General features: G+C 38.6%; 1 protein-coding gene across 4 annotated transcripts in view; it reads left to right on the forward strand.

Annotated features, from left to right (window-relative positions):
• ADGRB3 (adhesion G protein-coupled receptor B3) overlaps positions 1 to 25,383 on the forward strand; it is a 514,089-nt gene that overhangs the window by 479,300 nt on the left and 9,406 nt on the right. For all 4 annotated transcript variants that reach the window (XR_014174267.1, XM_081940251.1, XM_081940252.1 and 1 more), the window contains 3 exons: positions 1,249 to 1,288; positions 5,305 to 5,951; positions 20,435 to 20,470. Coding sequence is in view for 3 of the 4 variants with exons in the window: in XM_081940251.1 (XP_081796377.1) it covers positions 1,249 to 1,288; positions 5,305 to 5,951; positions 20,435 to 20,470 (723 nt within the window). In the remaining variant the exon portion in view is untranslated. The remainder of the gene's footprint in view (positions 1 to 1,248; positions 1,289 to 5,304; positions 5,952 to 20,434; positions 20,471 to 25,383) is intronic.

Genomic DNA, 25,383 nt, shown 5'->3' on the forward strand with positions numbered 1-25,383 from the left:
AGTTTAAAAAAAAGTTCTATGACACTAATCTTCCTAAAGATCAGTCTTTTCTAATCTGGAATTTTCCTGGTAGCATTCAATCATTCTTGTATTAATTCTCACAATGGCTGAGAATTTGAGCGACAGTTTTCAGATTGAGAAATATTGTTCTAAACTAACTTAATGGTGTCTCATTTAGCTGTGGTCATGCAGTAGGAATGGGCAGTTTAGCTTTAGTGAGAGAGATATTAGATGGAAGTGTGATCACTGAGGTCAGAACTGGATGCTATAGCATGTGAGAGGGATCTTGGAGTTCTAGTGGACAACCATTTAAATATGAGCCAGCAGTGTGCAGCAGCTACCAAAAAAGCCAACACAGTTCTAGGCTGCATCAACAGAGGGGATAGAATCAAGATCACGTGAAGTGTTAACACCACTTTATAATGCCTTGGTAAGGCCACACTTGGAATACCACATTCAGTTTTGGTCACCATGATGTAGAAAAGATGTGGAGACTCTAGAAGGAGTGCAGAGAAGAGCAACAAAGATGATTACGGGACTGGAGACTAAAACATATGAGGAATGGTTGCATGAACTGGGTATGTCTAATTTAATGAAAAGAAGGACTAGGGGAGACATGATAGCAGTGTTCCAATATCTTAGGGGTTGCCACGAAGAAGAGGGAGTCAAACTATTCTCCAAGGCACCTGAGGGTAGAACAAGAAGCAATGGGTGGAAACTAATCAAGGAGAGAAGCAACTTAGGACTGAGGAGAAACTTCCTGACAGTTAGAACAATTAATCAGTGGAACAGCTTGCCTCCAGAAGTGGTGAATGCCCCAACACTGGAAGTCTTTAAGAAGACGTTGGATAGCAATTTGTCTGAAATGGTATAGGGTTTCCTGCCTAGGCAGGGGGTTGGACTAGAAGACCTCCAAGGTACCTTCCAACTCTGCTATTGTATTGTATTGTATCTTCTTGGTATTTGTCACAAAATCAGACACTTTTCTGTTCTTCTGTAATATTTAATTACCCAAGATGGTGTCGTCGCTCAATAAATCATTGTGCTTGTTATTTCGTTTTATATCATTGGCTGGAAGAGCGAAGGTTCAATGTGCTGTGTAATGATGATGTGATGTACACTGTGTTACATGCTATGGAGTCTGAGAGCTGGGAGGGCACCTCTGGGTCACATTCCACATTTAGCTTGACCTTCAGCTAATGATTGCTAACAGTTGTCTCATTTCACTTCTATTTCTTATTGTTACAGACAGATTTTGAAAAAGACGTGGACATTGCTTGTCGGTCAGGTAAGGCTTTCTAAGCACCAAATGAAATGAAAAGAAAATTAAAAATAGCTTTATCCTTCTGAATGATCTGATTCCTTTCTAACAACGTGAGTGCCTGTAAGTCTTAAGAGGTGCTCAAAATTGGATAAGCGTGGTGTTAACTGTATAAATTGAGTATGAGAAAATGTATATTTTTTTTAAGTGGGTTGGGAAAACTCAGGTGCTACAAGGTTTTAGAAGCAACTTCTCTGAGAGAGCATCTGAGTCTGTATACATCAAATCATCTGCATATGCAAGCATGAAATGATTAGAAAAGAAAAGTACTTGTAATTGGAGCAGAAGTTCAATTGATAAACATCAACCCATATAACTCCCACATATACATATGTATATTTTTCCATATTCAGTTAATGCTATGCTTGATTAAATATGACTATAGATCAACAAAATGCAAATTTTCATCAGTCACAAGGCACTGAATGTAAGAGTCAAAGATTCTTTTTTCTATAAACTAGCAACCAGGTTCTTCAGTAAAATCTAAGGGAATGAAGTTGATCCACCAGATCTGAGCTTCAGTTTTCATTTATTTTATTTCTATGTGTTTATTTATTTAACTTGTACAATTGCCCATCTCACATTTGTGGTTCTGTTTTCAACATAATTTAAAACAGCCAAATGAATAAACAAAATCCAAAAATTGATAAAGCACCATAAACCCTTTAAAACAGGGGTCACCAACCTTTTGGACCTCAGGGACCACTACATTCACAATTTTAAATCCTACAGACCACTAATATGATCTGCCTAATGGGTGGGCATGGCTAGGTGATCATGTGACTCTGGGCATGATCAACTTGATGTCACTCATGTCGAGGGATGCCTTGCCAGCCTCTACTCGCCTCTCCCCTCCCAGCCACTACTCACCTGCCTGCTCGGGCTCCTTAGGACCCCGACAGGAAGCAGTTGTTGGAGCTAAGCAGCCACCATGAGAAAGAGTTGGCAAAACAGCTCAGTTCAGATTGGATCTGACCAAGAAGGAGGCTCAGCAGAAGCACTTCACTGACGACTTTCCAAGCAGAGAAAAGACCTGCAGGAGTGCAAGTCCAGGTACTGGTGCCTGGAGGCTCAGCAGGCTGAGATGGTCAGCCAGTTCCAGGCCATGATGCAGTCCCATTGGAACAAGGTCCTCCGGCTCTTTGGCACCAGCGGCACTTCCCTCCAGCCTTCCCCCTAAGGAGGCCAAAGCAAACCCCAAGTCGGAATTTCTGTCCCCCTCTGACCCACACAAAAAGACCCTGGGGGGAGACTCTGCAGCAACACAAGCATTCATTGCATGTAATTTTTTCTGAGGACCACCAAAATTTTCTCCCAGACCACCAGTTGGTGACTGCTGCTTTAAAACTAAGTTAAGAAACTGATTTAAAAATCAAAATTACAGCAACAAAAAACCCAGAAAAAGCAGGCAAGGGAAAATCCTGAATATAGTCACTTGGCAGGCTTCAAACCATAATAGGATCCCCAGGAATATAAGGCAGAACCAGGTTGTAGTGCCTTTTGGAAAAGAGAAGCAAAGTTGGAACTAATCTAAGATAATGGGAGGAATGACATTCAAAAGGGAGGGACTGCGGCAGAAAAGATTATCCTGGTTCCCATCGGATGGCATTTCTTTATAAGCAAGATGTGTAACGTGCTGGAACTGATAAGATGGGCAGTAGATGTAACAGGGGAGAAGCAGTCCTGCAAATAACATGTCACCATGTTGTTTAAGGCTTTATAGGTTATTACCAACACCTTGAATTATGCTTGAAAGCAAATGCAGCTTGGGGAGCAGAGATGTAACATGCATAGAACTTGGAACACATATAACCATCTGCACTGCAGCATTTTATCCCAGAGAAGCTTCTAGATGCTCTTCAAGGGCAGTTCCATGTTGCAGTAAATCAATTGGGAAATATGTAGCTGAGAGTAGACTTGCTTGTCCAGGAACAGGCAATTGGCAACAAGAGGTGGTGCAGAGATCTTCCTGGTGGCCCTCCTAGCTCTAATTACTATCTTCTTTTTAAGCAAGAGTTGTCAGGTAATTGTGGGGTAGTGCGGTAGTTCAACTTCCTCAAGCTCCACAGATGATAAGACCCCCAACAATTGAAGGTCCACCAAACCTAAAGTCACTCAGTCTTGCCAGGGTTGAGCTGAAAATCTATTGTTCCCCATCCAGACCTACACCACATCCAAACACCAAGAAAGGACAGACACAGTTAGTTCACTTAAGGGCAGAGATATACAACTGGGTATCATCAGCATACTGATGATACTTTATCCCGTGATGATGAATTACTTCAAACAGCAGCTTCTTGTAGATGTCAAATATAAGCAGAGTTCTCAACCTTGTACCCACCCCAAACAGTAGAAGCTGAGCAGTGGTGGGTTGCAGGCAGTACGCCCCGGTACGCACAGAGTGTACGGTGCAACGCTCCGCCGAGCAGCTGGAGCGTCATGGAGGCATCGCAAGAGGTAAGGACGCATGTGTGCGTGTGCTGCACACACTCATGTGGTGGATGTCGGGCCCCGTTGCACTGTACCGGTTGCACCAGGATCTGTAACCCACCACTGGAGCTAAGGATGGGACTTCCGGGAACCAGCAGTGGAGAAAGACAAAGAATCAGCCTAAAACAGTTCCAAACAGCATCAACCCCAAGAGACAGTCCAGAAGGAGACCATGATAAATGGTATCAAAGACTGTCAAGAGGTCAAGAAGACCAGGGACAAATGCACTACCCCTACCCCCCTCACAATAGAGGTCATCCAAAAGCACGATCAGTTCTGTTTCCCTCCCATATCCACCCAGGTCTGAAACCTAACCGAAAGAGGTCCAGATCATCTGCTTCATCAAGAATTTTTTGAAGCTGTTGCACCACAACTTTGTCAACAACCTTTCCTTTAAAAAAGGGAGGTTAGAGATTGGATGCAGGTTACCCAAAATAATTAAATCTAGTGATGGTTTCTTGAACAGTTTCTCTTGTGTCAGTGAATACTTGGCAAACTGTAAATTGTTCCGATCAATGTGCTTATATATCACTACAAACAATACATTGATACTGTTTCATTAAGATGAAATTGCTTTCCTAGTTTCATTTGAACATAAACACTTGTTAATTACATCTGCACTTCGTAATGATGCCTTTATCTCCCTTCCTTGGCAATTTAATGATACTGTGATTTTTAGCTAGATTTTCGAAACAGAGTCATTCATTTCAATTTCTTAAAACCAAAGGAAATGTGATACTACTTCCCAAAACATTTCTGCTCAAAAAGTATAGGGGAAAGACAGTTTTATGGCAAATAGGACCAGGCTTCATCATTAAAAATTAAAGATTTAAAATCTGACCCTCTAAATGAAAGATTTAATAAAAGGTGGCTGGCTGAAGTGATTTGACATCTGCACTTAGGAAAAATCTAATGACCATTTTCTCAAATGGATTTTTCTCCATTTTCGTTAAGAATTACATTACAAGGAGACTTGAAATGGTCTAGTCCCTCTCATCTATATCCTTGCTTCAAGGCAAATAGTTTTTTATTTAATTGAAAATAGAAAAGCAATCACACATCTCCTAATAGAATAATTTGTCTCCACGTATAACTCTCAGTAACTATACATGTTATAATATCAAGGTTACTCTTGCTTTCAGCTACCATAAAAGGAAAAGAAGGAAGGCGGGGGGGGGGGGGCAATGGAGTAGATCCTAAAATAAATCATTTTCCTTTCTCTCACAATTTAATCCTAAATGATTGTCTTTTTAAAATATATATATAATAATTGCTTTGTTTAAAACTTTTCAGCCTTCTTCAATTTGGCCCCCTCCTTTGTCCAGGTTGAAAGTAGGTTGAAAATTCAGGAATTGCAGTTTCTACTTATCTATGGCCAAGTTGAAGAAGGTTGATCCAGCACCAATATGAGTTAAAGACATTCTTTCAGTTGGTGCCCAACTTCTAATTTGGGAAGCGTTTTTCAATTTGTGCTCCTGCTCTTTAATTTACAGTTCTCCATAAGGACATTGGGCCGTGCCGAGCAGCTACGATAACAGGCACCCTATCTAGAATCTCCCTGAATGATGATGAAGATGAGAAGACAATCAACCCTGAAGGAATGAACTATTCCACACTGCCCGGGAATATACTTTCTAAAGTGATCATTCAGCAATCGGGAGGCATGCATATGCCCATGAGCATGAGTGAATTAGCTAACCAGTGTCTTAAAAAAGACAACACTGAGCTACGGCGAACTGTCTATTTATGTACTGATGACAACCTGAGAGGTGCAGACATGGATGTAGTCCACCCTCAGGACCGCATGATGGATAGTGACTACATTGTCATGCCTAGAGGTTCAGGCATGAACACACAGGCATCTCTGAAGGATGACAGCAAGTTGAACATAGGCATGGAGACCTTGCCTCACGAAAGGCTTTTGCACTACAAAGTTAATCCTGATTTTAGTATGAACCCAAATGTAATGGACCAGTTCAATATGAGTTTAGATCAACATCTCCCCACCCAGGAACACATGCAGAACTTGCCTTTTGAACCTCGCACAGCTGTAAAGAATTTCATAGCTTCCGAGATGGACGATAGCACAGGACTAGCAAGAAGCGAAACTGGATCAACCATATCAATGAGTTCTTTGGAGGTTAGTAATATAGAAACGGAGTGCATGCACCCACTTTTCGTTATGTCAAATACATATGGGGATGGCTTTCTCACCTGCACACACACACACACACACACACACACACACCAATAACAAGCAGTATACAGCTGTTTTCTCATGCTGCTGGAATGTCAACCCTAAACTCTACAAGGTAGAGCAATCAGGAAACCATTTTCACAAAAAGATTAGAACTATACTGTATTGAAATAGGCTATAAATATACAAAATAAATGACTTCCTCCTTTATGATGATAAGTATGACAATTTGAGTAATGTATCATATTACATTTGTTATCTCAAATATAACAAATGATTTTCTTCCTATGACCTCTTTCCCATATATAAAGAAATCCGTAAAGCTATTGTTTCAGTTCTGGTGTCACCAAAAGTCCATTAAGGGTTATCAGAGATAACAATATCTATTTTAAGCTTGACCAAATAAATCAACTTTATATTCTTTCCTTTTACCTCTAAGAGTCTGGATCTTTAGTCAATTCAAATCATGTCATAGAATTTGATTTCTTTACATTTATTCTTTATTATTAAGCTGGTCATACTATTAGACAGTATGATAAGGCAAAATGTGGATTGTTTAATTAACTGTTTCATTTTTGCTTGAATGAAGGGAAGAGGCTTCTGTGATTCAGGGGCTAGGCCTTGCCTCTTGTACAACTTGACTGGCTTTGCATACTATGCATCTTGAGCATTTTGAAGGGACCTTGTTAATTAGAAATAGAACTGGTCAAGAGAGGTTCTAATGTATTGTCTATGTTTATCATAAATACACACTTCTGTATATATGTTATCATCAAGGTGTGACATTAGGCATTTTATACAAAGCCTAGGAAATCTGTAAAATGCCAAAAAAGAGCTGAAGTATGAAACACTTGCTAAGCATCTTATGCAATGCTAAAAGGCAAACCACCAAAGTGTAAAATACTCCCACTAAAATGTCATTCAAGCCTCCCTTGTTGCAACAAGTAGATCAATATGAGTCTTTTTCACTTGGGGTTTTTTTCAGAAAATAAAGTCCTGTACTTTATTTTGCATTTTTTTTTTCATTTTCATATACATCTTTTCAATAAAGGGTTAGAGTTAAGGTTAGGGTAATCTTTTTCACTATTCTCTTTTCAGACTTCGCTGAAATAGTTCTTGTCATTCTGCATAATGTTAGGTATTATATACGATGCCTAGAGAAAGTATGTCACATATTAAAATAACACAGACATTTCATACTTGGCCTAAACCATCACACATTCTATAGATTTCCTAGGCACTCTATACAAAGTCAACTTTTCACACATTGTCGGTAACATATAAAAGAAACCAGTGACGTACAGTGAGGTTTATGGCTGGTGAGGCACTGACACAGTGGTGGGTTTCAATTTTTTTTAGACTTGTGGACTTCAACTCCCAGAATTCCACAGCCAGGCTTGCTCAGTTCCGATTTAAAGTGATAGCATTTGTTTTTCTCCTTTGCAAAAGAAGTTTCCTTATTTCTTTTTCTTCTCCCTTCCCCTCCTTCCTCCCTCTCTCCCTCCCTCCCCCTCTCTCAAACACACACACACACACACACAGAAGTTGGATTGGACTATCTCTCCTTCCCCCTTCCCTCTCACTCACTCTTTCTCAAACACACACACACACACACACAGTTGGATTGGAGGTAGCCCACCAGCGAGGAGACCACAGGAGGAGGCAGAAAGCCAGTCAAAGAGCCATACTGGAGCACACACACTTTCCCCCAGCCCTGGAAGGATCCAGCCCAGCTTCACTGATTACAGGTTTAAAAAGTCAACGTGGCTCTGCCTGCAATCAAACTACACTTGGGGAGGGAGAGCACAAGCCAGGGTCCTTCCCTCCAGCCTTTGCCCAAAGCCCCGCACCAGGAAGATGAAGTTTGAATTCCTCCCCCTCCCTCCGACCCACACGTACCTTTTCCAGCTGTTTCAGAGAAGATTTTAACTCTGCTCTTCCCTCGGGTCCTCTGAAGAAGCCCTGCCCAAATGAGCGCCCTCTACTATGAGGCAGGAGAACTGCGTGCCTCACCTACGTCAGGAATTTTTAGGCTTTTAAGCCTTGCTTAATTCTGCTCGAGTGATCATAAAACGCCTAAAGTCAGACTAGATGAGGCATGCAGTTCTCCTGCCTCATAGGAGAGGGTGCTTTTTTAGAGGCTTTTTAAACAGTTAAGCAGAGTCATCCACGGTGAGGCAGCAACTAGGTCAACCTGACCTCAGCTCTCACCTTTTTCCTTTTACATTTTTTTTCTTTTCATGATGACAGTGGTGAGGCTGTGCCTCCCCTGCCTCACCTGACTGCACGTCACTGAATGAAACTTATTTCATGCTCTACAAGGAAGCCTCTTACAAAAAATGAATAACTGAGAAAATTTGGCCTGGGCTATTGGAATATCTTTGTAGCACTGAATGATTTTCACATAAGTTTCTCCTGTTTCAGCAAATTGGGTTCAGCATCTAATAGATTTAGCTAGATAATTGCCTATCAAGATAGCTCAGTTAACTTCAAGAGAGTGTTGAAACGAGTACTAGATAGTTATCTTGTAATGGGACTTCAAGATTTAACGTACCTTTTTAAAAAAAAGTATTGTTGTTATGGGCCTCACAAGACAAAATTAAGTTAGACTTTTGAGGTCTGTTCCAATGAAGAGTGGAAGAGAATGGGAAACCTGACTACAAATGGAAAGCCCTTGTAGGCAGAGAAGCAAAGAGAAGCAAGTCAAGGATGTAAAGGAAGCAGAAGAATGGAGGAGAGAGAGCACAAAGTGCCACCAGATCTAATGGGATGCCTAAAAGAAGGCGAGAAGAGTTAGAGCAGCAGTTAAAACCTAAGGCAGGGAAAATAGGCCCTTCCACAACTGTTGTGTCCCGCCAGTGGCCAGTGGAGCTAACAGCAGATTCAGACAGTGAGGAGGTTGGGCAGGAACATGGGTCAGTCCTGGAGTCTTGGGAAGGCTCTGATGCGTGCTCTGCATCAGAGGCAGAGATGGGTCCAGGGCCGTCTGACAGTTATCAGCTGCCTTCAGAGTCAGACATCAATGAGGCAGACGAACAGCTGGAGCCTGTTCCCAGTATGCGCACACGCAGAGTTGCCAGATGAAGGGAACAGCTAAGGAACAAAGGTCGACTTGGGAATAAGGCCACAGGTGAATGGTGAATGCCACCTCCCATAGGGAATAAAAGAGAAACGAAAGGGGAGGGGTGTTTGCAGGAGACAATTAGTTCATTCCTGCATTCTTGCCAAGTATTGCGGCATCTGAAAGATATCAGCCTGGCCACTCTCCAAGCCTGATAAAGGTTGATAAATGTGCACTATCTTGAAAGGCTGTGGGCCGGGACTTTTTTGGAGAGGAATTCACTGTAAATGAAATAAAAGGGGTTTATTGGAATAAGGACTCGGCTTCATGCTGCTGGGGAAGCCTAGGTCAGAACAACAACATTGTAAGGTTTTCCTAGGCAGAGTTACAGGAAACAGTAGTAGAATAAGAACCAGGCTTGGACTTTCCAGGATAAAGTCCAGCAGAACATCTGCTTTTAGGAATATGTTTCTTCCTTTACTATGTCTCTAAAATCACTGACAATATTGGAAATCTTACATGTTTATTCATTTTGTTCGCAATGGTAGCAATGAAGCATCTCCTTATGCAAGTCGGCAATAATTCCTCTGTTAATGCTGCTGCTTCTTGGATCCAGCAAATGTTAAGTGATGTTAAGCATTCGAAGTCATTTACATATTGGCATTCAGAACAATAACTGGCATGACAGAACCATATTTGTGTCCCTCTTTTGTCTCTGCAATACTCTTAAGTATGAAAGCAAATCTATTAAAGCAAAGTTGATAACTAGAAATAGAGCATCCAGGGAGAAGAGCATGAGACTAGAAGCAACTCTGTTTCTGAATTGCTTTGCATTTCAATTATCTTAGCATTCATTATTTTCTTATATCATTGGTTTGCTCCCCCTAAAGATATAATCCAACCAATATATGAGAGAAAAGAAAATATTCAGATTTTTTTTAAAAAAAAAACAAATCAACCTATTCCATTTCATAGCATCCTAAGGACTTAAGTACAACATGTTGAGCTGGCTTTTATATTATAGATGGATATACCACTTCTATGAAGGAATATAGTCTGAAGTTGCAGGAGGGAGGGGCTCTTCACAGAGAACAAAGAGACAATGGAGCTTGGAATGTCTGGTGGCTGGGAAGAAAACAAGGTTGGATCCTCCCTAGAAATTCGTAGAATATATTCTATTATCTTGCATCCTGTGCCAAATATGAGTATTTGGTAAAACCCTGTTTAAGATCTTCCTTATAATAGAATAGAATAACAGAGTCAGAAGCAAAAGTGGGTTGCTCCCGGTTCAGCCCAGATCAGGCTAACCGATAGAGGTGGACTCCACTAACCTGCCCCAACTTCGCATGCGCAGAAGCGTCATGCGAGCGAGCGAACTGGTAGCGGTGGGATTTGCAATCAACCTCTGATTGGAAGGGACCTTGGAGGTCTTCTAGTCCAAATCCCTGCTCAGGCAGGAAACCCTATACCATTTCAGACAAGTGATTGTCCAATCTCTTCTTAAAAACTTCCAGTGTTGGAGTATTCACAACTTTTGGAGGCAAGTTGTTCCATTGATTAATTGTTCTAACTGTCAGGAAATTTCTTCTTAGTTGCTTATCTCCTTATCTATAGATAAATATATATAGTTATTTTACTTAACTGCTTTAGTCTGGCAAGATTCTGTTGGTAGGCAGAAAGCAGCTATTCGAAAGTAACTCCAAGTGTCATTCTCAGTTGCTTGGACCTGACATCATCTGCAGAAATGTCTGCTTTTTGGCATGTTCCTCCTTAATAAAAAAAAAAAGTACTCTTTAGATGTTGCCACTGGGTGTGCATTTAGACAGATGACATGTTTCTCAATGTTCATTGTAATCATAACCCCAACTATCTTGATAGCTTTTTACATAATTTACATTGCCATGTTATCATTACTTCTGCGTAATTAATTAGTCGTGTTAGTAAAGGGCACTGGTGTGATTTGGGGGCTCTGCTCATGCGTTTTAAAATCTGAAAATGCGATACCAATGATTGTTAGATGCATAATAAAAGTGAGGAAAGAGTGCCAAGTCAATCAAGGGAATTGTTTAACTAGGAAATTACTTACCAAACCATAATAAGGCAAACAGAAATTCCAGTTTCTCATTTCAGCAGCAATCCTGAACAAATTCTGAAGCATTCAGAGTATTTTCTACTTAAAGAAGAAAATGAAAAATTTATTATTTATTTCTTTACAAGTAAATAGTTTTTAGTGACTAATATTTGAATATTTTTACTTCAAGTATCAACTGTACATTGATGAATTAACCATATAGTAATTGTAGAAAATATAGGTTTAGCAGGAAAAACTACCATGTTTCCCTGAAAATAAAACCTATCCTGAAAATAAGCCCTAGCTTGATGTTTACATGTGCACCCAATATAGGCCCTACCCTCCAAAATAAACTCTAGTTAAGACCCTGCCCACTCCAGGGTGCATGTAAGTGGGAAAGATCTGCAGGCAGAAATGGACTGCTAAGAAAACATTCCTGTTAATAAAATTTTATTGGGAGGACTCCAAAGTGTTATATTGATATGCGCACTTATGATTGTTTTTCAATTTTAAAAATTAAAATTAAGTTTTAAAAAACTTTACATGTATACAATAATTAGAACAATTGAACTAATTAATTGATATCACTGTTAGTAAAACTATACCAATCTGTGATCAGTGCCAAATGTTTCCCAAGAAAATTATACCAATAAACGATAAGGCCTATCATTAATCATGATACAATTGGAAATAATAATTTAAAAATTATGCTATTATAGACTCCTTCATGTGTCTAGGAACCAATATAAATATATGTAAGCATGAGCTAGCATATTGCAAAGCGTACACATTTACACAAATAATAAATAGGATCTGAATCACAAATTTTTTAAAAACGCCACTATTAACCTATATCTATTTATAACAGGGGCATAAATACAGCAATACAATAACAATACAGCATAAATACTGCAATGCAAAACCATGAGTTATGAAGCAACGCTAAACACTAAACAATAAATCTAAGCAACATAGTGCACACTGCTAAAGTGACCTATATATAGCCACTTGAGGATCCAAGGGAAAAGATGAACATCAGCTGCAGGTTATAATTTGTACATGACTTTATTGCTATGCATAGCAATAATAATGCCAATAAATATTTAGGAAAGAGAGCTATTCCAGCCGATCATACGACCATCCTACTTACTAGTCAAGCCTGGCAACTTGCGTTCATTCATCTTCTTGATCACTCTCTCAACACTGAGACCTACTGTATACCACAAGAAACCTTAGCCTGTTTTTTTTTAAGTTTCATTTGTTTATTTATATTTTCCATTTCCATCAAACAATGTGTGGTCTAGTTACAGTTATTTGAACAATCATAATCCACATATTTGTTGTATTCATCACAATAATATTAATAATATAACTATATAGTAGTATAACAGCAATAATACATAACTTCATCATCTTTAAATTCTCTCCACATTAGCATTTCCTCTTTTTATATCACCTCCTTTCTAACTTCTGTTTCTAATATCTAACCATTGATGAAATGCATCCCACGTCACAAAGTATTTTGTCTCTTCTTTATCTTTAATAATAAGCGTTAGTCTATCCATTTCTGCGCATTCTAATATTTTCTTAATTACTTTCGGATCTCATCATTTTTCCATTGTTGTGCAAATACAATTCTGGCTGCAGTTAGTATATGTAAAATCAGATAAAGAGACCTTATGCTATTTTTTAAAAAAGATATCAGAATACAAGTTGTCCAAAATTAGCTGGATGATTTTGTATATATTCCTCTAAGGTTTGGTTATCCAGCCCTTTGGCTTGACTGGACTACACTAAGTGAAGAGGAATTGTCTTGGGCCACAAATAAATATCTAATATAGTCAATGCATATAAATCACATAATGATAAAACTTTTGGTCTTGTGGGGCAGCATTACTAGCTGGGGCATAGGCCACAGCTGCCCTAAGAAACTACTAGGAAAGGCAAAACCACATTCATCTTCACTTCTTTTCTGAATTGTGAAGGTAATTCCTCCCCAAGGCCCTGTTAGATAATCAATTAAATGAATTGATAACTTTGACTACTTGAGCTGGAGTACATCATTGGAATGAAGCCATTTCTCGCTGCTCCCTCATAGAAACTGCTGCAGTTTTGCATCTCAAATGTTTAACTGAGAGCATGTGCACCAAAGACAAATTCCTTGTGTGTCCAATCACACTTGGCCAATAAAGAATTCTATTCATTCCATTCTATTAAAAGCTGGATCGTTGAAAGGATGCAAAAACTCTGACTCAACCAGTCCAAGCTAACTCCAACAGCCTGTGAGGTGTAACAGAAAGATACGGTCTGAGAATTGAGGGAATCTCATTCCTTCCACACCATCCTGTTCTGATCCCAGCATATTCACACTAATTCAAGAGTCTTTACAAAAGATTTTTTAGAATGAATATGAAATTATTACATTAACATTTTCCCGTTGATTGCGTTCTCTGCAGTGGTGACGAGCAACCTTTCTTTTAGCTTGATTTCTGCAGTTTCAAAGGAAGTCTCTTGAAGAACCACCTCTTCAGTCCAAATTTGCATGCTTTTAAACTGGAGAGTGCTTTGAATGAGTATAATTAGACAAGTGGACTTATTTAGCAAGTTCCAGCAGGAACTAGCTGATTTAGGCTGATTTTCAAAAAAACTAAGCAGGGTGGGCCTAGTGAATCCTTTGATAGGAGATCCTACAACTGTAGACTAGACAGAAAATTGAAATAAAGCAGCCTAGAAGAAGGCAGAGAGAAGCCACTTTCATATTTTTTCCAGGGAAACAACATATAGTCACCGCAGATATATTGACTTTATTTTTATCTGGAAGGAGAGCAGTAAATTCCAGGTTCACAGTCAAAAGAAGAATGGAACTTAAGGAAGAACAACTCCAAATTAAATACATCTCCATCTCCATCTCTCTCTCTCTCTCTCAATCTCCCTCCCTCCCCCCCCCCTCTCTCTCGGAAAAAAACAAAATATAAAATATGGTGGCAGTCATAGATCTGTCATGCATACTTTTTCAGAAGAGGCATTTTTCAAGAGACATCCTGAGAGAGAGAAAAATGCTCATCCTCTCAAAATGTGCAAAATAACTTTCCAGGAAAAAATGCACTACTTTATAAGTCATTAATGCTTTGAGCAGGAACATTTGCTTCAAATAATCTTCTATTTCAACAAGGCAACAGGGCTTATCAAATATGTTCAGTACTAAGATGAATGGGATGGGAGTGGGGATCTGTAGAACATTTGTTTAAAAGTAGGGTTAGGTTAGGGTTAAGTTAATCTTCTCTCTCGCTCTCTCTCACACACACACACAGCATGACCACTTCCCTCTATAGAGAGAATCCAATGTTTCTGAAAGAAGAATGTGTTCCACCACATAACTTAGGATCTTAGGATACCTTCTAGCTAAAATTAGGAGCAAGTTCTGGTCTTTATTTATTAAATTTCAGAAAAAGAATACAATACAGGTAATCCTTACAACAGTTCATTTAGTAACTGTTAGAAGTTATAACGGCACTGAAAAAAGTGACTTATGACCATTTTTCACACTTATGACCATTGCAGCGTTCCCATGGTCTCGTGATCAAAATTCAAATGTTTGGCAACAGACTCATATGTATGACGGTCGCAGTGCCTTGGGGAGCCATAGTGATCAGCTTCTGCGACCTTCTGACAAGCAAAGTCAATGGGGAAACCAGATTCACTTAACAACCATGTTACTAACTTAACAACTGCAGTGATTCATTTAACCACTGTGGTAAGAAAGGTCATAAAATGGGGCAAAATTCACTTAACAAATGTTTCAATTAGCAACAGAAATTGTGGGTTTGATTGTGGTCATAAGTTGAGGACTACCTGTACAAAACAGCAGAGAAAAAAGAATGTAAAAGCTTGTACTTTCATGGAGTTCCTATTTTACCAAAATACTTTCTGAATTCTTTTTAAAAAATAAGGCAGAATTATAAGAATCAAATCCATCAGCCATAATGCAGGTACTTTTTTGATTTTTCTAAATTTGCATATCAGCAAGTGATGTCCGGTCCAAAGTAAGATTACTATGTAGGGCCAAATGTTGTATTTCCCTCCAAATGCCTCGTTTGGAAACTTTATACAAATCAACATATAGGGTTTAAAATTTCAATTGCTGCCAAAGGTTGAGAAAGTAATTAAATGAAACTCCCTCATTGGTATTCAATACAATTTAGCATTGATTCCCTCCAATATATATTTCAAATATATAATAGATTGATCTTACTTAGGAAGCAACCATTTTCACTACATGCATAGTATGTTTAATCATACCAGATAATAAGGTGACCAACTTTTTTACAATGAAAAGGAGGACAAAACACGTTCTATTGTCCAAAATGCTAAGGTGACCAACTTTCTTACAATGAAAAGGAGGACAAATAAATTGGAAAAAATATATCGTAAATAAAAGAAATATTTTATTCATTGCAACAATAATACACTAAAATATGATATATGCATAATAAAAACATTTGCAACATTTTATATTGTAATTAAGCTTACATGCCTGTTAATTATTATTTAAATGAGCACTTTTCCATTGAATTAATATTTTTGTCAATGTATCATCTTCTAACAATATATTGGAAATATCTGAACAAGAAATATCCTTCATATTGAATTTTACGGCAAGTGCTGCAGCTAGAGTATCAACATTCAATCTCGATTTCTCACTTGTCCAAAAATCATTGGCAATTGAAAAAAACTGTTTCAACTGCTGCATTAGTTCCAGGGAAGCACAACGTAAATTGAACAAGTATAAATAAATGTTCACATGGAATATGTTCATTTTTGAAATGGCTGAAAATATCCACCCATCTTTTATCAATTTCAACATGTTGATTTTCCCATTGTATTAATTTTTCAGAATTTAAATATACATTCAGTCTTCTAATTTCTTCAAAGAGACTATTGTCGTCTATTTTAATGTCTAGCATTTCTTTAGATAAAAATTCAACACAAGATTCAATATCTGTTCAATATACTTGCGATGAAGTAAAAAAAACACCATTAAAAACTGTTTAATAAAATACGTCACATAACGCGCAACAGATTAGCCTTCAAATATCAAAAAGGAGGACATGTAGGAGGACACTTTTCAAGGGAGGACAGAACTTACAAAAGAAGGACTGTCCTCCCTAAAGGAGGACGGTTGGTCACCTTACAGATAACTCCTCTACACCTACCTAAATTAGAGATTAATCACTTGCCGATCTTGCATTCAGTCCTCTTAACTAGGATTGCAAAAAAAAGAGGAAGACACATGTAAGGATATTTAAGGCAGAAGAAGACGTTACGTACTCTTCTACCTCAAGAACACCAAAAGGGACCAAATGTTTCACCTCCGCTTTAACTTTGTGGAGGGAAAAGCAAATTCTCTTTTGACTCTGCATATGAAATTTAATCTCACTGACTTATAAAACATGGATGAAAGAGATTTATATTAATGAAAATGCAGGTGCAAGCTTTGCCAAAAACATTTCACCAAAAACGTTGTATTTATTCTTTCCATTAAGGCCTCCACTGCCTTATTTTGAGAAATGTCTGGCTTAATGAATCATGTTGCTGATTAGATGAAAGCACACGGGAGGCATTTATCCTCCATTTCACCCCAAAAGAAGTTTCATGAGTCATTGGATAGGAGGAACATATCTTCCTCCTGCCAACTGTGTAATGCAGGTTGGGGTATGAAAACAATCCTTCTCTCTGCTCTTCTATTTTTGTCCTTCAGTGAGCAGGGTTCAAAGTTGATCTAGAATTATACAGAGAAAGCTCTATGAATAGTTCCAAGCTGAATTGATGCAAAATTAACTGCACTGAAGTTGCATTTTAGATTTCTCCTTCAGCCTGTTGCCTGAATGTAAATTTTACCATAGTTATACTATCTGGGTGACTAAAGAAATCGAAAAGGGTCATCAGTTTCTTTTTCCAGCTGTTTGGGTCTGGGAATACATCACTTTTGCTCTTAAGACTCTTATCCCAAATAGCCACACATTAAATACGTTCTCACATTCATCTGTTCCACAAAAGCAATTTAGTCTCTAGCATTCAACCTGTATCCTTTTGTCCTGATTTTTCATCCTATTGTTCTTAATAAGTAGCTTTTCAGATTTCAAGGTTTCAAACAAGCAGTGATGTGCGGTGAGGTTTATGGCTGGTGAGGCTGGTGACGTCATCAGGAAGGCGGGGAATGGGACCACGTGTGCTGGAGGCTGAGGCTGCCTCAGCCTCCAGCACACGTGATCCCATTCCCCGTCATCCGGGAGCGCCGACAACATTTCTGCCTCCGCAGCTCCCGGGTGCGGACGGACAGATGTATATAATATTATATATATATATATATATAGTATATAATATTATATACTATTATTTCACGAAGAGAGGTGAGGCTCTGCCTCCCCTGACCGCACATCCCTGCAAACAAGATCCCTTGAGTTAGCATCAGACTCTTGCAATTCCATAAATGGTATTGGTAGATCTCTATTTTTTTATAATAAATTTTAATAACAAATACATCATAATCCACGAGCCTTGTGACAAAGGATGTGTATGTGTCTCACTTCAAGTGAAAAAGAGAAAGTAAATTCTCCTCCGCCTGTGAGGTGGGTTGAGTTGAAAGAGAAGTACCAACCCAATCCACCCAGCCAGCTTTCATGCCTAAGGCAACACTAAAATTGATTCTCCTTGTTTCTAGGTCAGCACCTTAACAGTTGTGCCAAACTCATTTTCCCGTTGTCTGTTCAGCTATAACAGTAAATTATAGTTTATTATATCTAGAACAGGTCTCATTTTGGTATGCTTTCACTGCAGTTCCCTTTGGTCCAGTTACAAAGATGTTAGAAACTTTCAGGTCTATTGTCAGTCAACTACAGTTTAGCATTCCATCTCATAACTAATTTTAACAATGCATTGTTAAAAGAAGCCAACTTTATGAGTTGCAACTGGAATATTTAAAGCTCGGTTCAATTTTGTTTACTTCCTGTGACATTAATCTGGTTGTAGTTAAAAACCAAACAAATGCTGGTAATCCATATAAGGGTAACATCTTTCTAGCAGAGGCCATTTAATTTTTTTCCCTCTCGCCCCCCCCCCCCCATTTCTTATCAGGACCCTAACTTTTTATGTGTGAATCTCAACACACAAGAGTGTTCTATGCTTTTAGGCAAGATTTATTTCTCCCCATGTGTGAAAGAATGTGCATTTGATTCAGAAAAGGAGGACAGAAATAACAAGCTATTATAGGGGAAAAAAATATGTGTCCTGGAAAAAATAGAAAGTGTTGACCTCAAAATCACACCACTTTGATTTTGTTGGGCAGAAGCTAAAGTAAAGGAAATAATTGACAGGTTATAACAGTCTACCTCACGGGTGTCAAACTTGCGGCGTCACATTGCTATCACATGACATTTTGCGATGTTTGTTCCCTTCGTGGAGCTGGGGTGGGTGTAGCCTGCATGTGACACATCTGGCCCATGGGCCACCAGTTTGACACCCCTCGTCTAACTGCAATAACATGCCTTCCAAGACTCCTAGTTCAGTAATCTCTTTTTTCTGACATGATCTGCCTCAAAGGGCTCACAACTTATTTGCAATACAAAACAAATGTCTTGGAAAAGCCCACCCAATTTGGTTTTGCAAATAAAAGCCACATGATCCAATCAGGTGACTTTCAGACGTATTGGACTACTATTTGGTGGTTGAGAATAATAGGAGTTGTAGCAATAGCACTAACAATAGCACTTAGACTTATATACCACTTCATAGTGCTTTTACAGCCCACTCTAAGCGGTTTACAGAGCCAGCCTATTGCCTCCAACAATCTGGGTCCTCATTTTACCCACCTCGGAAAGTTGGAAGGCTGAGTCAACCTTAAACTTGGTGAGATCTGAACTGCCAAACTGCAGCTAGCAGTCATTTGAAGTAGCCTGCCCTGCACCACCAAAATAATTTGTCCAGAATTTTGTAGCAAATGATGCTTGAGAACTAATTTCCGTTCTTTTTTTCCTTCCCTATCAATAGTTTTCTTCCTTCCCTATCAATAGTCTTGACTCAAAGTGTACAGCTTTGAAAAAGAAAAGTAAATGTGCACATCTTTGGTTTAATGCAGAGTTGAATGGATGTATGTCATGTTGTATTGGGTTTCCATCTGAAATGCATTTACAGACCTTTTTTCTAAGTCACAATGCCAAAAACAATGGCATTCCCCATAGACCCATCTCACTTATGCCCTCTATCTAAATATATTGCCACTTGAATGAAGTGAGCACTGAATGTGTATTTTTACTCTTCAGAGCTCACGCAGATGGCAATGAAATTTCATTGCCCTATTCTAGCCATATAAATGAAGTTTCTTTAGTTATTAAGTGAGCCTGCTGGCAAAATGCAAAATGGAATTGGACCGCTTTGTACTCGATTGTCCAAAATGCAAAATTCAACAGATCACATCTTTCTATTTCTGATTCTGTAAAAGCTTATCAAGGCAACCATTATGGCTGCACAATGGTGTAGATTTAAAAGACCAAATTCAATTAGCTGTTGGCCATCTTATTTGTTTTCTCTAGCCAATCTTTCACCTCTTCTTTTGATGTATGCTAAACCACCAAAATGAAAATTAGAAGGTTGAAAGTAATTTCTTGCATTCTCTTGATGAGGTTTGAAAGGAAGGAAGGAAGCTTTGGTGTTATGAAACAACTTGGTCTGTTTTAGATTGTTCTCAAATATTCTATTTCTTTGAAAATAAGCTGAAAGCAAGTTTCAGTATTTGAAAAACTCAAATGTATGAAGATCTTCATCTTAATGGCTAAAAGATGGTTGAGGAAAAAAAAATCTGTCAAGTAAACCTAGGCTATATTCCTTTGCACAAGTTCAAATGGTAATATTAAGGAAATAGGGGGATTTTTTGATTAATATAATGGGCAATTAGAGTTTTATGAAATAATATGTTGAAGTAATATTAAAGTAATTCCACCAGATGCTGAATTAGATCGAGCTTTAATCATATTTAGAGGTGACCCACTTGAAGGATTTGCAAATCATTGTTCCCTTGCCTAGTGGATCTATTTTAAATATGATAAAAATCTATATCCAGTTCAAATATTCCATCAAAAACTGGGCTGTGTCCTGCTCACTTAGAATAGCATAGAAATCCCATTAAGTAAGTCAATAAATAGCTATTATCCAAAACAAATGCAGCATTGTTACTATATTGATGCTCAGTTAAATTAATATGTGATTTTGTTTGTTTTGTTTTCAACCAACATTTAACAGAGGAGAAAATCACGTTATTCTGACCTCGACTTTGAAGTAAGTGTCTCTATACTACTTATATTCACCCAGTATGTATTTTGATTCAAAGCTTGATGAATGTGAGATATTTTTGAAAACGTATTTTAATTCAGCATTTACAAACAATAACCAATGCTTTTAATTATAAGGGAAAACATTCTGTTGTGTGGGTTTTTAAAAAATCTGTACAACTTTTCTTTTCTTTTCAGGCCGTGTATTTTTTTAGATGATGATCTTTTTAAAACAAAAACTTCTGCTTGTTTTATTTTGTTTTGATATTATCACAACTTTACTTCCTAGCCCATTTCATATCATTTTATTCCTATACAGATTGCCTCCTTGTATGTATTAATTTAGGATTCCCATCTTACTGACAAAATTCTTGGGCGAGGGGTTGGACCATGGCAGTGGTGGGATTCAAAATTTTTTACTAACGGTTCTGTGGGCGTGGCTTGGTGGGCGTGGCAGGGGAAGGATACTGTAAAATCTCCATTCCCTCCCCACTCCAGGGTAAGGTTACTGCAAAATCCCAATTTCCTCCCGATCAGCTGGGACTCTTAGGATTGGACCTAAAGTCTTATAAATTAACCAACTGTCCTCTATTAAACTCAGTTATAAGCCAATTAAATATTGAGTCACTAAGTTATGGTGTTCTATATAGTCGCTCTTTTAGTATTTTTAAGTTTTGGGAGTTTTCAATTTTCAAGGTCAATTTTAATTATATAGTGCTATAAGTTTCTAAGGAAGGTTGGTCGGTCAGCTTGTCAGTCAGAAGGTCGACAGTTCAGCGGTTCAAATTCACAGTGCTGCATAATGGAATGAGCTCCCATTACTTGTCCCAGCTTCTGCCAACCTAGCAGTTCGAAAGCACATAAAAAATGCAAGTAGAAAAATAGTTTCCCACTTTGGTGGGAAAGTAACAGCACTCCGTGCCCCTTCGGTGTTTAGTCATGCCGGCCACATGTCCATAGAGACATCTTCGGACAGCACTGTCTTTTCAGCTTAGAAATGGAGATGAGCACCTCCCCTAGAGCCGGAAACAACTAGCATACATGTGCAGGGGAATCTTTACCTTATAAGTTTCTAAATGTATATATTTGGTTCTGCTTAGTTTATGCAGAATTGAAACTTAACTGAACAAATGTTTCAGACCTAAACACACTTTCTCGTTGTGAAAGATCGATGTACCTGATCAGCAAAATGTAGTTTTTAGCACCTAACAGCTTCATTCTGTCACTTAAAAATAATTGCCATTGGTTTCTTTAGATGATAGTCTTAAGATAAAGATTTAGGACTGAGAAGCATGTGTATTTATTCAGAACAGAGTATTCTTTTTCAATTGATCTAAATATATAGAATGTGTGGAATCTTTTTATGTCTGATACTTCCTGTTCATGCTAACCGGAACAATCTGGTATAATTAATTATGTGAAACTGAAAGCTTGCATATTCAATGTACTCTTAGGACCACTTTATCATCATTTACACTCATTAAGACCAGAAGAATCATTCATATTAATGTGAATAAACAGACAGCAGTACCTAATAGAAGATAATACTACACACAAATATTCTTGCAGTTGAGAAAATAATCTAGTTGATCATTATCATTTATCTCGTAATGAACTGATTTTTTTTAAAAAAAACACCTCTATTAAAAAGATATAGTATTTTAATCACTGCATTATTAGAAAAACCTGCATGAGAAGTAAGTTAAAGGAAGACATTTTATTAGGTGATTTTTAAAAATCACTGTAAATCTATCAAACATTTTAACTAGCTTGGATCATCTTCCTGTGTGAACATCTTGTGGCATCTAAACCATAGTTCAGATGTGAAATGTTTAATTAGTTAATTAATGTTTAGATTATTTTATCCCACCTTTATTATTTTTATAAGTAAATAAAGGTAGCAAATGTACATAATATTCCTTCCTCCTCCAGTTTTCTCCATAACAATCCTGTGAGGTGAGGTAGGCTGAGAGAGAGTGATAGGCCCAAAGTCACCCAGCTATTTTTCATCCTAAGGAAGAACTAGAGTTCACTGTCTCCTGGTTTCTAGTCTGGTGTGTTAACCACTAGACCAACATATTTAGCTATCCAGGCAATATGTCCTCCTATAGTATTCTGCTCAGAACAATTCTAGAAGCAGAAATAAACAGAGGAATCTTCTCTCTAGTTTGTTATTATTTAGTTGTTCAGTCATGTCCAATTCTGTGTGACCCCATGACCACAGCATACTAGACATACACACACCCGGTCCACCACTGTCTCCTAGAGTTTGCCCAAATTCATGTTCACTGTGTCGATGACGCTATCTAACTATCTCATCCTCTGCCATCCCGTTCTCCTTTTGCCTTCCATCTTTCCCAACATCAGGGTCTTTTCCAATGAGTCCTTTCTTCTCACTTGGTGTCCAAAGTATTTGAGCCTCAGCTTCAGTTTCTGCCCTTCCAAAGAACAGTCAGGGTTGATTTCCTTTAGGATTGATCCCCTTGCAGCCCAAAGGACTCTCAAGAGTCTTCTCCAACGCCACAACTTGAAAGCATCAAACCTTTGGGGCTCAGTCTTCCTTATGGTCCAGTTCTCGCAGCCATACATTATTACTGGGAAAACAATTAGAGTCACTTTATTGACGAGCATATAAATTTAATAAATAGAACTAAATAAATTACTCCATTCTTCCAAAGGTTTTTAAGGAAATAGAGATGTGAGGATTGCCTCCTGGCCTTTACCACAGAAGAAAGTGAAATATTTTGAGACTGCATTTAAAAGACTAGCCTCCCCAAGGAGCTTTCATAACTGAGGAATGCTAGTTCAGTATAAACCATTCTGGGGATGTAAGTGGAGAAGGAAAGCAGGGAAATGAAAGTGTTATTGCACCTGCTGGTCCCATTTTTGGATTTCCAGTACTGATGTGATCTTACACAATGGCAATCAGTCACATCCTTCTTCTCACTCGTACTTCAATACCCATGCACACATTTTTCTTTTTTTTTAAAAAAAGGAGGGGAGAAAAGTTTTATCTGAAAGATTTAAAAATTACAAACCTATTTTTGCATATATTTTGCCTGTGCCCAAAGAAAAACAAAAGTAGAAGGCAGCCACTTAACAAGCTTCATAAGATGATATATTAAATAGAAAGACAATGAGACATTAAGTACCAAATCAAGAACCAAAAAGCAAATATAACATTTTTTCCCTTGAGCATATCAGGAAAAATTACATAATCAAGTAAATCTTGTGAGTCAGACAGTGCCATTGAAAAGGTCAGATATTCCGTGTGGTTTCTCTTTCTTAGCATTTTTCTCTATGGCAACTAATTTGAAGACATTCTTCTAAGAGAGCAGATTTCACCACTGCTCCTCAGAAAATGTAAAAATGTTCTGTTCACCTTTATCTTTCACCTTTATTCTACTTCTCAGCCAAAGTATGGATATTACACCAAGTTTTACCGGTTTCTGCTGCTGTAGAATTTAGTGTTTAAATATAGAGCATACGTATATCACATGTATTTCACATACAGTATCTTTCAAAATCCCACCTCTATCGTGTGCTCAGCATGGAGGCAGCTATGTCTGTCAAGCAGAAGAGCCAATTGGCCAAATAACCAAGTTTGTCAAACAAGAAACTCCCTGTATATTAGTTTGTAATTTGGGAAAGAGGGAGGGAGAGAGAGAGATGTCTTCTCTATCTCAGCATATGCCCTTTGCAGGGGTGGGCTGCTACGAGTTTGCCTGGGTTCGGGAGAACCCATAGCTAACATTATGGCCGGTTCAGAGAACATCCAAATCCCACCCCTGGATGACCCCACCCATTCCATCCCACCCACCCCCCAGGACTCTCCACGTGGCCCATTTTGGATGTGAGGTAAGTCCAGGGCCCACTTGGAGGCTCAGAGAGGAGGGAAAACAGGCCTCCTAGAAGTTCTGGAAGGCCGGAAACATTCCTCCAGAGCCCAGGGGAGGAAGTTTTCACCCTCCCAGAGTCTCGAAGAAAGCCTCTGGAGCTTGGGGAAGGTGAACCGCCCCCCCCCCCTGTGGTGCAGGAGGCCAACTAGGCCACGCCCACCATGCCCACACCCACCCACCAACCAGGCATTGAACCCATTGCTGAAAATTTTGAAGCCCACACCTGTCCCTTTGGAATGCCATTTGCTCTGAAATACATCTGGTCATGCTTGGAACAGCCTTAAAATGTGGCCTTTTCTAAAGGCTTGGGTAAGAGTGGGTTATACATGTACATGCACACAGTATATAATATGCATATGTATATATGCATGCATGCACGTGTGATCATCTTATATTGAATTCTGGGAGACTCCCAATCAACAATTTCTTTTATTAAATTGATACGAGGCCCATTTCACAATTCAAGGTGACCTTCGGCAGTTTACAATGTAATAAAACATGGAGATATTTAAACATATATAAATATAACAACAGGTTAAGTCAATGAAGGCAAAAGCAGTAAAAAAAAACCAAACATAAATCTATTAAAACCCTAAATGTTAAAAACCTGGCACTGAAGTTAAATTTCCAAATCCTTGTTAAGCCCCCCTCATCAGCCTCATCCCAGCACATCAGGGGAAAGCCGCATCTTCAAAGCTTTGCAGAAGGCTAGAGGCCTGCTAGACCTTCAGGGGACAGAATGATACATAGGACAGAAGTTTCCCACAGAAAAAGCACACTCCCGAGTTCAAATATTGTCAGGTGACTGTCCCCACCCTATCTGATCTGATAGTATTGCATATTTTGGATTTGTAGATTGGGTTCACATATAGTGCTAAACAACAACACAACATGCCTAATTTGGCTTAGCATTATGGGAATTCCGCCCTTATGATTTACAAGCGACATACAGTACTGTGCAAAAGAGTTAGGCAGTTGTGCAAAAATGCTATACAGGAAGAAATACAGGAAGATGCTTGTC

Source organism: Natrix helvetica (genome assembly GCF_964273705.1).
Source record: "Natrix helvetica genome assembly, chromosome: 2".
NCBI lineage: Eukaryota > Metazoa > Chordata > Lepidosauria > Squamata > Natricidae > Natrix > Natrix helvetica.